The sequence below is a fragment of the Acinonyx jubatus genome, chromosome X (assembly GCF_027475565.1).
Source record: "Acinonyx jubatus isolate Ajub_Pintada_27869175 chromosome X, VMU_Ajub_asm_v1.0, whole genome shotgun sequence".
NCBI classification, from domain to species: Eukaryota; Metazoa; Chordata; class Mammalia; order Carnivora; family Felidae; genus Acinonyx; species Acinonyx jubatus.
This window is the reverse complement of record NC_069389.1, coordinates 74,370,519-74,382,714: the sequence shown is the minus strand read 5'-3', so window position 1 is coordinate 74,382,714 and position 12,196 is coordinate 74,370,519. Positions and strand designations below refer to the sequence as shown.

At 34.6% G+C, this 12,196-nt stretch overlaps 1 protein-coding gene across 8 annotated transcripts in view; it reads right to left on the bottom strand.

The window, feature by feature from the left end:
* Positions 1-12,196, bottom strand: part of DIAPH2 (diaphanous related formin 2) — a 971,442-nt gene that overhangs the window by 543,326 nt on the left and 415,920 nt on the right. For all 8 annotated transcript variants that reach the window (XM_027053564.2, XM_053201433.1, XM_053201431.1 and 5 more), the window contains 2 exons: positions 9,570-9,671; positions 7,676-7,770 (listed from right to left, as the gene is read on the bottom strand). In XM_027053564.2, coding sequence (XP_026909365.1) covers positions 7,676-7,770; positions 9,570-9,671 — 197 coding nt within the window. The remainder of the gene's footprint in view (positions 1-7,675; positions 7,771-9,569; positions 9,672-12,196) is intronic.

Here is a 12,196-nt window from a genome sequence, read left to right as displayed (position 1 = left end):
ACTCCAAAAGACATTTGTCATGTGACTACCATGTGACCATCACTGTGCCAGTGGGACTTTCATATTTATTATTTAATTTAATCCTCACAACGAACTCATCAGCTATTTAGAGCTTAACGACAATGGGCCCAGAGAGGATAGGTAACTTTCTTGGGTTCACAGGCTGTTTAATGGCAGGGTTGGGATTCAGATCCAGGTTTCAGACACCAAATTGGAAGACATTATCACTATATTATTTGACTTAACCTAAATGACATATCAAAAGAAATAAACATAAGGTTTTTAGAATGCTTTAAAGTGAATTCTTCAGTATTAAGGCATTAATATAAAACAAAACAATACAAAACCCACATACTATGTGATAAAGGAAACTCATGCTAATAAAGTGATAAAGTCAATGCACACTAATATGATTGCTTATATTCATAATTCATAATTAAAATAATTCAAAATTCATAATGAAAAATAATTATGGCCTACACTTTAAACAATACTTGAATAGGGGTATTTGCAACTTAATGAGAATGCATTCTGTCAGGATTTGAACATACACGAATATATTACATTCCTGGAAAAGAGATATTTTAATCACATGGAATCAATTTTCTTTTTGTTTTTGCCTATTCAAATGCCCAAACCTCTGTATTGAAATTTCTAATAAACATTGAAATTTCTAATAAACATTGAAAATAGAAACAAAACCACTAATTGGAAGCTTACTAAATTCTGAAACTTTAGTAACTATATTTCAGAAATAAAGGTAATTTTGAAGACAGTGATTCTCAACAAGGGACAATTTTGCCCAGTAGGGGACATCTGTCAATGTCTGAAGGCATTTTTCGTTGTCATAACTGGTGGTGAGAGGCTGCTGCTAGCACCCAGGGAGTAGAGGCCAGGAATACTACAAAACATCCTACAATGTACACAATAGCATTTCACAAAAAATAACTAAGCTGAAATATCAACAGTACCAAAGTTAAGGAACTCTTCTTAGGCATATGCTTTCAGCACTTGTCAAACACTTTTAAGCTTATTTACTGTGTAGTACTTAAGGCATACCAAAATGTAGATACAAGATGATGAATCTATGGGTCTATGGACCTACCACTGAGCTTAATAAACAGTGCTCAATCCCTCTTCTGTATTCCTTCCTGTCTCTATAGTTCATATTTATACATTACATAGGAAATCTAGAATTATAATAGAAAATTGCAAAAACCATATGGTAAGTAAATATTTATTCCACATATATAGAACATTTTGATTACTTCTGGATATACAATTGAGAGGAAGTAGTTTTGAAGATATAATCAATTACAAAGGTGTTATAATTCATTAAATATATGACTAGCCAACAATCTTTGGATTCAAAACAAATTTATATAATACTAAAAAAAATGAATAGGAAGCTGGTAAAAAAAAAAAAGTGTGATTGTTTGCCATCTGTTAGTTTCACTAAAGGTATTAGAGCCTGGATTCCTTGCCTCCATTTGTCTTGGGCTGAGGGACTTCTGTCTTTTGTCCAGAGGTAGCTTCATAACTCAAGTTAGAGTAGGGATTTGGTATAACCTTGCTTCTCATTTCCTAGTTCAAGGTCCTGAAAGTCTATGCGAGGAGAAAGATGGCACTTTCCAAATTCTATAATTTCAAGGGAATTCTTGGTCTACCACAAACATCACCTCACTTCAATAGGCCCAAAGGATCTTTAGAATGAAAGAGTCAGAATTTTAGTAAAGTTCTACCATGGCTTAAATTCTATAATGGCAGCAGAAAATATGATCTTTGAAGCCACATCTTGTTCAACTGCTAGTAAGACCTATCTTTTGTTCAAAGTGTAAATAGATTAAATAGTTTGCATTTTAAAAATACTTTATAATGCAATTACTACAGGAAAAATAATTGTTTAAAGCTACTTTTTCTTTCTTTGTAAAACAGTTTGTATCACTCGTGGATGATGATACAATCAATAATGGTGACGAATACTGGTATTCATCAACAAGAGACACAGAGGGGATGGAAATAAGCAGTCATCACATTTGCTTGGAATAGACATGATTTAATCAGCAGACTGAAAGTAGCAAACAAGGGTCAAAGGAAAGCAGCGAAGAAAGGGAAGAGAAAAAAAAAACACTTGACTAACCAGTTAGAAGCAAAAGATGAAAAAGAACAGTAGCTCAAGGATAAAAGTATTTTTAGATTGCAGTAGCATTCCATAAAGTAATTATGTATTCAATCATAATGAGAAATGGGAAAGAAATGCCTTCGAATGTTGCTGTTATTGCTAATGTTTAATTTTCCCTAAAAAAAATATTGAAATGAATGTGCTTAATACAAGTTGTTATTTAAGAGAAAAATGTTTTCAAATTCTACAGTACTAATGCCATTATAGCCTTAACTGATGTACTTATAATCATCAACCCTTGTAAACTACATGAACACATGCAGACTCACAAGGCTGCATAAAATAAAGATGGTCAATAGCCACGTAAATAGATCAATGATTACAAAGATGGATTGAGGAGACAAAAATGAGCTCCACTATTACACATGCATGAACTTCCTAACTATAAGAATAATTATACTCTAGAACTGTTTAATTGAGGGAAGTTGAAGAATCTTTTTCCCTGCAGAATCGATAGATACCCATCCATCTTTGATATCTTAGGAGTAGCATTGTCTGGAATCAGGACAATAGATCAGATGAGCTATGCTTTATTCTAATTATTATGTCATGGCCCAATAAAAAGTTACATAATTCAAATAAGCTGTTTTGAGACATAAAGTAACATTGGAAAGACATAATCATGTGGCCACCTGTAGACCTTACACATCTTACAGTGCTTGACACTTGAATGGGTTCCAAAAGAGTAACACAGCCAGCACTGGTAGAAATTATCTGAGAGGAAAAAAGCAAGCTGGAATATTCCCATGCATGTATCACAGAAGGACATGTACAGAGGTATTTCTGTAGCTTCCAGGTGTGAAGGAGATGCCCTAGAGCCATATTTCATTGAGGGGATATTATTAAGAAAGATTAGGGGCTTTATTAAAAAATAATTTATTTAAAATGAAAGAAAGTAAGGAAAGGACAGAGGGAGGAAGGAAGGGAGGTGAAAGGTAAAGGGGTTGGGAGGGAGGGGGGGGGAAGAGAGGGAAGGAGGAAAGGCCAGAGAAAATGTAGTGGGTGGAGAATGAGACAAAAGTGGGGCACTGGATAGTTGCATTTCCAGAAGAAGTGCATCTGTCCTTTAAAAATAAGGGATACAGAGACCAAAAGACATAGAACATCTACTTAAGGAATAAAAGTGTCTGGTATGTAGTATGGATTGTTTAAAAAAAACTGAAAGAAAATAACTACTTTAAGTAAGTTATTGAAATTCAGGATATCAAAATGGGTATCCTTCCCGCATCTCATTCTCTTACCCATCATTCCTTAAAATTATCTCCTGTGCTGGCTATTGTGACATACCACAGTATCTGGCATTCTCCCTGACATGCTGGCTCATCTTGTTCTGATTTCTCTAACACCATCCATTCCCTCAACTAGGGTGCTCTATAGAAATACAGTCTTTAACCTTCCACTTGTCACTTTCCTTCCACTACATACTTTGGTAGATATCCACTATCCACTATCTTTGGTCCTCATATCCCAACAGACATTTCTTTGCAAATGATTCCAAAAATCCTATTTTCAGTCCTAATCACCATTCTGACTTCCAACTACATTTCAACATCTTCCCGATAGTGAATTCCATTTCTAGCTTACAGTTAGACCTTTTAAAATAAGGGAGACATTAGTATTTTTATTAATAATCTTAAAATTTTGGCATGTTCTTACTGATTAAATTATATATAATGTATCACATATATTATATATATTATATATTGTAATTTATCATTATATATTTAATATGTATGTATAATATGTATAATATATGTATATTATATATATGTATATATATATAATATACATATAGTGTGTATGTGTTTTTAAGTAAGATATTCATCCTGCTAAATAACTAAAATATATTAGTTGCCTGGCAGGAAAGAGCCTAATAACCTATACTGAAGAGAGAATACTAGTGTTAATTCTCTGTGAGGCAGTATGTCCTTAATTGTTTTTTGTTGTTTTTGTTGTTATGAGGAGATAACCATCTCACGTGAACAACATACAATGATTATGCATGGATGGAATTTAGCACAGTAATCAAATAGAACTTACATCAAAGTTAATCTGATGATACATATTTAATGCTATGCATTATCCACATGCTGGATGGTAATTAGACACAAATTGTAAACAGCTCCTGTGAGCGGCAAATTGATGTTACTTTTGCATCACTGGAGCAAACGTTTTTGGGATAGGAGAGAGAAAGAAGCAGTAGTGATTCTAGTCTCTTCTCTTGCCTGAGGAAAGCAGTTTCCTTTGGGTTCTGGGAAATCAAATAATTGTTTCAATCCAGGACTTTCCTCCTTACCAAAAGATACTCAGATGTTTGATTCGTTTGGATAAACATAATACTAACTTTAGTAACTCACATGAGTCACTTATCATTTGTGCCTCATACCCAAGTGGCACAATTCCAATCATACGTACTATTAAATTACATGTTAAGTGGTTTTCTACTGCAAGAAGAAGAAAATGATTTTTCATTAAGGAGAGTAAGGAATGATAAGATATTTTAGAGTATCTGGCATTGAGAAGGAAAGCAATCTGGCTTGAAAAAAGTCCTCAGTGGGAAGCTTTCAACAAAAAGGTGGCACAAAAATGGTTGGGCAAAGGATGCAGGGGGTAAACACATGACTCTCTCTCTCTCTCTCTCTCTCTCTCTCTCTCTCTCTATATATATATATATATATATATATGAGCTAAAGGCTTAGAAAAGGCAATGAAAAGTCTGGAAAAAAAGGAAGAAATGAGACAGGCTCAGGTCAACCCATTCACAGGGAACAGGAAATAACATGGACACATCAGGTATAACATGCACAAAAGGAGCCTGGGAAGATCTACTCTTTATGATTCTCCATCACTCACCTTCCCAGAGTTTAATCCAAGATTTAGCATAATAATGCAATTTCACAAGCAGTTGCTTTGACTGCATAGTGGATAAAATTAAACCAGCAAATTCAAGAATGTAGACACAATTTAATGACATCTCCAAACTGTAAGCAATATGTTTCTCCCAACTGGACCAGGCTTATCCAATTTAAAGAGAAACAAATAGGTATTGTTTATGCTACAAAATAAAGTGAAACAAAAAAAAAATCCCAGATAATAAAATTCTAGATATACATTTTAAAAGCTTGTTGAATATTAGAGGGACATTCATAAGTGAGAATCTTTCTCTGGTTCTTACATTCCCTAAAGAGTTCAAAACATGACTTAAAAAATAATCAATGTTTTGAATTTTGCTGGCAAATAGATGCCACAGTAGCATTCTGCATAATTACATTCATTTTTTATTTACCAAAGTATGTGAATGAAAAATCACATAGTTTTAATGGGTAAAATAAATGGCTACATTGATTAATTACTCAAAATATGGTTCCATTTTACTATAATTTGATTATAGAGAAAAGACTAGAAAGCTTTGGAGTCAGAAATTTATTTGCCTTATTGTGCATTAAAATTAAACTATCCAATTAAGAAAAAAGAGGGAGAACTAAACCCCCTTAGGCTTCACTGTTCGTTCATTCTGACTACTGTGCAAAGAACCAAGGAATTTAGATAGGCAAGACAAATGTGATCAGCTCTCCATTTCTACTTAGAGAACTATGGACTTGATACTTGCACAGAAAAGAAAACTTTTTTTTTTTTTTTGACTGTTCCACAGGGGGATTACTTATCAAAGGATATCTCTTACTAAGATTAACATAAGCATGTCATGATAGTAAAGAACCTACATAAACTCATTAAACCTTACTTTTAAAAAAATTTTTAAGATTTATTTATTTTTGAGAGACAAAGAGAGACAAAGTGCAAGCAGGAGAGGGGCAGAGAGGGAGACACAAATCAAAACAAGGCTCCAGGCTCTGAGCTATCAGCACAGAGCCGGACGCATGGCTCAAACCCATAAACCTTGAGATCATGCCTTAAGCCGAAGTTGGTCATTTAACTGACTGAGCAATTTAGGCACCCCTCATTAAACCTTAGTCTTATAGAGGGGCGCCTGGGTGGCTCAGTTGGTTGGACATCTGACTTCTGCTCAGGTCATGATCTCACTGCTCATGGGTTCAAGCCCACGTCGGGCTCTGTGCTGACAGCTCAGAGCCTGGAGCCTGCTTCGGATTCTGTGTCTCCCCCTCTCTCTGCCCCTCCCATGCTCATGCTCTGTCTCTCTCTGTCTGTCAATAATGAATAAATGTTAAAAAAATTAAAAAAAAACCTTAGTCTTACAGAAAATAGATTTATCTATATTTAAAACGTTTACATGAGGTAATCTGTAATGCAAGTCTATATTACAAAATGGAGGAACTTCCATATAGACATAGCCTGCCGAAATGACAGGCACTAGTTCTTTGAGATTTAGAGACAGTCTGAGGGGGGCAAAACTCTCACAGCACAAACTTCTCAGTCTTTTTAAAATCAAGGCAAACTTTATGGCTTAAAAACAAACAACAACAATAAGAAAAAACCTACAATGAGTATGCCCTTATTTGTAAAATCTTCACAGTTCTTCCTTCCAGAAATTAAACCAGACAGGACCAGACATACAAATAATTTTAACAATAGGTTAGTCTTGCATAGTCCTTTATTCTACACTGCACTTTATTTGGTTTAATCCTCAGAATGACCCTGTTTCTCATATGTGAAAACAGAGATTTAGCAAGCTAAAATATTTGCTCATGGAAGGTAGAATAGAATAGAAAGAGTAATAGATTTAGAACCACAAGAGATCTTGTTCAGAATCCCAGCTCTGCTACTCTGCCACTTACCATTTACGTGACATTGAGGAACATCTCAAAGTCTCAGTTTTATTTTCTGTAAAATGAGGATAATAGTATGCACCTCACAGGACTGTTATAGGATTCAATGAGATAAAATATATAAAGTACTTGGCACAATTCCTAGCACATGTTACATGCTTAACAAAGAATAACATTTATCCACTGATCTTAAACAAGGTATTTAACCTCTTGACCTCTCCATTTTTACATCCATAAAATGGTAATAACACTATTTACTTAACAGAGTCATTTTGATGATGAAATATATGCAATTTTATGTACAGTGAATGATAGGCAGAAACAAACCTAGAACTTATATCTTCTATGTTGAATACTTTTAAAAAAATGTTTATTTATTTATTTTGAGAGAGAAAGGGAGAGAGACAAGAGAGAGAGACAGAGAGACAAAGAGACAGACAGAGAGAGAACGTACATGGGGGAGGGCAGAGAGAGGAAGAGAGAGAATCCCAAGCAGGCTCCTCGATGTCAGCACAGAGCCCTGGATCTCATGAACCATCAGATCATGACCTGAGCCAAAATCAAGAGTCAGGACACTTAACCAACTGAGCCCCCAGGTGCCCCAGAATACTCTTACTGGCAACAAAGCTAGATACTCTTGATTCTATTACCAAAATATAGAAGAACATTTTCTCACAACTCCATTGAGAAGATAACAATCTAGAAATACCTGTGAAAATGAATCTTAAAAGGAAAATATCCAAGTTACCTGAATTAAGGCTTCACTCAACATGTCTTCATTAACCTCCAGAATGATGTTTTTTATATCTTCATATGGCATACGATATGATCCTAAGAAGATAGCTAAAATAAAAGTAGATTTTCTTAAAAACAGAATAACATCAAAATTTTAAAGACCTAATGAATACCTGATTCCCATTTTCATTGACTCAAAATATGAAATTTCTGTCACTAATATTAATCTATAGATAGGAACAAACAAAATTAGTTACCATTTGATGGCCCACTATTTCAGGCTCTAATGTTACAGGTTGTGTATATCCTATATACAAATTATAACTCCTACTAATAACACTGATGACTATATGCATATGCATTTTAGATTGAGCTGGTATGAAATGACTCATGAAAAGCTAGAGATTTTATTTCAAGATGGCCTTTTAATCTGACATAGAATTTAATATGGAGATACTCAGATGCATACAACACAGTACTTCTCAGGAACAACAATAAAGTAACCAAGTACAAAAAAAATCACATCAATCTACTCTGAAATGCTCCCACATAAGAAAAAACTGAAGTGTCTGAATCATCATTGTTACCTGAATTTCTGTTGACAAACATGTGGTATACTATTAGTAGCTTTAAATGTTGAACCACAATCTCCCTTGTCAACTTTTTCTTAATTGGGTGTATAGTATGTCATACTGGAATAATTCAACAAATTACCCCGAGAAAAGCTTAAACTTATTCAGAAAGTAATTTTCAACAAGGCATTCCACTTTAACTTCCACTAACTGCATATCTGAATGAGAATTCATGCGTTCTTATCACCAGAACATGAATATATTCCTACGAATTGTTTTTCTTTTCTTTTTTTTTTTTTTCGTGAAAAGGTCTGTATGATTTCACTGGTGCCTAAAGAAAAAAAAAATGTCACTGTCTAGGCAAATGATTTCCTAGACATAAACACCAGGTGAGATCTCAATAATTTAAATAAATAACGTTGACAAATATCAACTAGCAATTAAGGTCATTTTTTTAAAGTACTGAACATCCACTTTATAAAGAAAACGTACTCTCAGGTAGGCAATGTACACATTCACAACAGCTATTAGGAGAATGCTTTTCCGACAGCAACATTCATACTCACAGGAAAATGATGACTTGTTTATTTTAATCTGATTCCCTACAGCACAACCCTTAACAAAATAAACTCCCATGGTATTTCTTTCCATAATTAGAAATGCTTGATATGTTGAAATTTCTTGTGCATAGTGTTTGAATATCCTCAGAATATAAACATAGTCTATCATGGTTAAAAAAAAATGCTGAATTAAACACAGAGGAGAGTATATGCCAAAGTTAAACTTAAGGCCTACTTAAATGAAGATGGGTTTAACTGTGCTGCTGCTTGAGCAAAAGCATACTTAATAATTGATTTGTTGATGGCTTTAAGGTTCACTAACCAGTTTTAAAGTGCAGCGGTTACCAATTTAACCAGTAACATCACAGTTACTTCAACTATAAAGGCATAGTAATAAAAGGATTTGCCCAATGGGCCCAGTGAATACTCCGAAACTATCACACCCAGGCCTGGGCAGAAAGGGAAAATATAACACTCTTTTTAAGTCTGCTTTCTGTCTCACCCTGTCTTCTAACAGTGTTCAATTATCAATACTTTCCAAAGCTTTATTATTCATAAGTTTCATCTGGTCTATGTAAGGCTAAATTATGATGAGGGTCTCCATTCTGGCTGAATGACAACAAGGCAACTCAAATCATGTTTACACAGAATTTAGTTTCTAGTAGATGCTAAATATACATTTTCAAGGCAGTTACAACTTTGTTTGTTTAAATATATTCAAAAACTCCTCATCGCCACCATCGCTACCACCACCTATACACAAAATATCACATACACAGATTCTGGGCCGTTTTGGGATCCAAAATTCTCAATTCTTTCACTTTCTTCTTTGCAGGCAGGGTCTTCTTTTCTTCTGAAGCTTCTACATTCTTTGGAACTAAAGGAAAAATATTGATTCATAAACAACAATGGCACTAATCCAAATACACAGAATAAATTAGTAAGGCATATTAAGTACATTAATAAAGCTTATGCCAAAAAAATCAATAAATGTGTTTATTTCATTAGTTCAAAGAAGAGGATAAACATAATAATACAGACCTATTTAAAGGTTTCCCCACAAATTAAATATTAGCACTTAAGCAGAAAAGATAAGCGAAATAGAGCCAAAAATCAATTGCTACTTCTTCCCTAATATATAACACTAATTACTCCTTTACCATGTACCTACAGCAGCACTGGAATTAAATACATAGTAAGATCTCCCTAATTTGGACTAATTGAGGAGAAAGGCAGACATGCATTTATACTAAATTATGCTAAAATTTAGACATCTCTTTCATTCAGTGGAACTGCTTTGAAGTACCTACAGTAACTTTAACTGCAAACAGGTTGCCATATAAAAATTCCTGCTGAGATTGCTTTGAAGAACAAATATGAACCATTTTCAAGTTGTACAACAACAGCACCATTTGCACACACATAATTAATGAATCTCAAAGACATGGTGTTTGAATAAGTTATCTTTGTCTCCAATATTTTTTAGTACTATTTGCCTTCTTAGAACAAAATATTTAGTTACAGTTTATTCAAAAGGTAACCCTCCAGTTTTGAACAGTTCAAATGACCTGAAACTTAACAAGTAACAGTGCCAAGGAGTGGCTTTAGCACCCCCCCCCCACCATAACCTCCATTAGCTCTATCCCAGATAAGCCATCACAAAAACCAAAGTAAAAAAAACAATGTGGCTATCTGCTACGAAAATGAAGCAAATCCCTAAAGGCCTTTTAGACAAAAATTCCACACCTAAAATTGTATGCATATTTTGGCAGCATACCTCTTCTAATAAAAAAAAATAGGGCTGTAGGTTAGGGGAGCATTAAAAATACGACAATATATATATATGCTTTTGTCTCTAAACTCACGCTGCTAAACTTCATCATTGATTCACATGGCCATAATAATGCTGTTCATTACTTTTAAAAATACAATTTCATTTTGAGGAAATCATTTTTATCATTTTAATTTATCTTATTTTCACAAAAGAGATCACAAATGAGTTCCTGATTATATTTATAGGAAAAGCAACACAAAACCACAGGATATTTTTGCTAAGCTACATGTTCATACATGTTAGCTTCTGGAAAATTTTCTATAAATGTGACAGAATACATAAAATTTTGTAAGTCCATTAACATTCCCTTTGTTTTAATGGTGTAAAATATGAGAAAATTAAATGAACTTCCTAGAAAAATAATATCAAATTAATTACATGAATAAATAAAGTTGTAGCATTTAGTTCTAAGCTTTTTTTTTTAATATATGAAATTTATTGTCAAATTGGTTTCCATACAACACCCAGTGCTCATCCCAAAAGGTGCCCTCCTCAATACCCATCACCCACCCTCCCCTCACTCCCAACCCCCATCAAACCTCAGTTTGTTCTCAGTTTTTAACAGTCTCTTATGCTTTGGCTCTCTCCCACTCTAACCTCTTTTTTTTTTTCCTTCCCCTCCCCCATGGGTTTCTGTTAAGTTTCTCAGGATCCACATAAGAGTGAAACCATAGGGTATCTATCTTTCTCTGTATGGCTTATTTCACATAGCATCACACTCTCCAGTTCCATCCACGTTGCTACAAAAGGCCATATTTCATTTTTTCTCATTGCCACATAGTATTCCATTGTGTATATAAACCACAATTTCTTTATCCATTCATCAGTTGATGGACATTTAGGCTTTTTCCATAATTTGGCTATTGTTGAGAGTGCTGCTATAAACATTGGGGTACAAGTGCCCCTATGCATCAGTACTCCTGTATCCCTTGGATAAATTCCTAGCAGTGCTATTGCTGGGTCATAGGGTAGGTCTATTTTTAATTTTCTGAGGAACCTCCACACTGCTTTCCAGAGCGGCTGCACCAATTTGCATTCCCACCAACAGTGCAAGAGGGTTCCCGTTTCTCCACATCCTCTCCAGCATCTATAGTCTCCTGATTTGTTCATTTTGGCCACTCTGACTGGCGTGAGGTGATATCTGAGTGTGGTTTTGATTTGTATTTCCCTGATAAGGAGCGACGTTGAGCATCTTTTCATGTGCCTGTTGGCCAACCGGATGTCTTCTTTACAAAAGTGTCTATGCATGTTTTCTGCCCATTTCTTCACTGGGTTGTTTTTCGGGTGTGGAGTTTGGTGAGTTCTTTATAGATTTTGGATACTAGCCCTTTGTCCGATATGTCATTTGCAAATATCTTTTCCCATTCCGTTGGTTGCCTTTTAGTTTTGGTAGTTGTTTCCTTTGCTGTGCAGAAGCTTTTTATCTTCATAAGGTCCCAGTAATTCACTTTTGCTTTTAATTCCTTGTCTTTGGGGATGTGTCGAGTAAGAGATTGCTACGGTTGAGGTCAGAGAGGTCTTTTCCTGCTTTCTCCTCTAGGGTTTGAAGGTTTCCTGTTTCACATTCA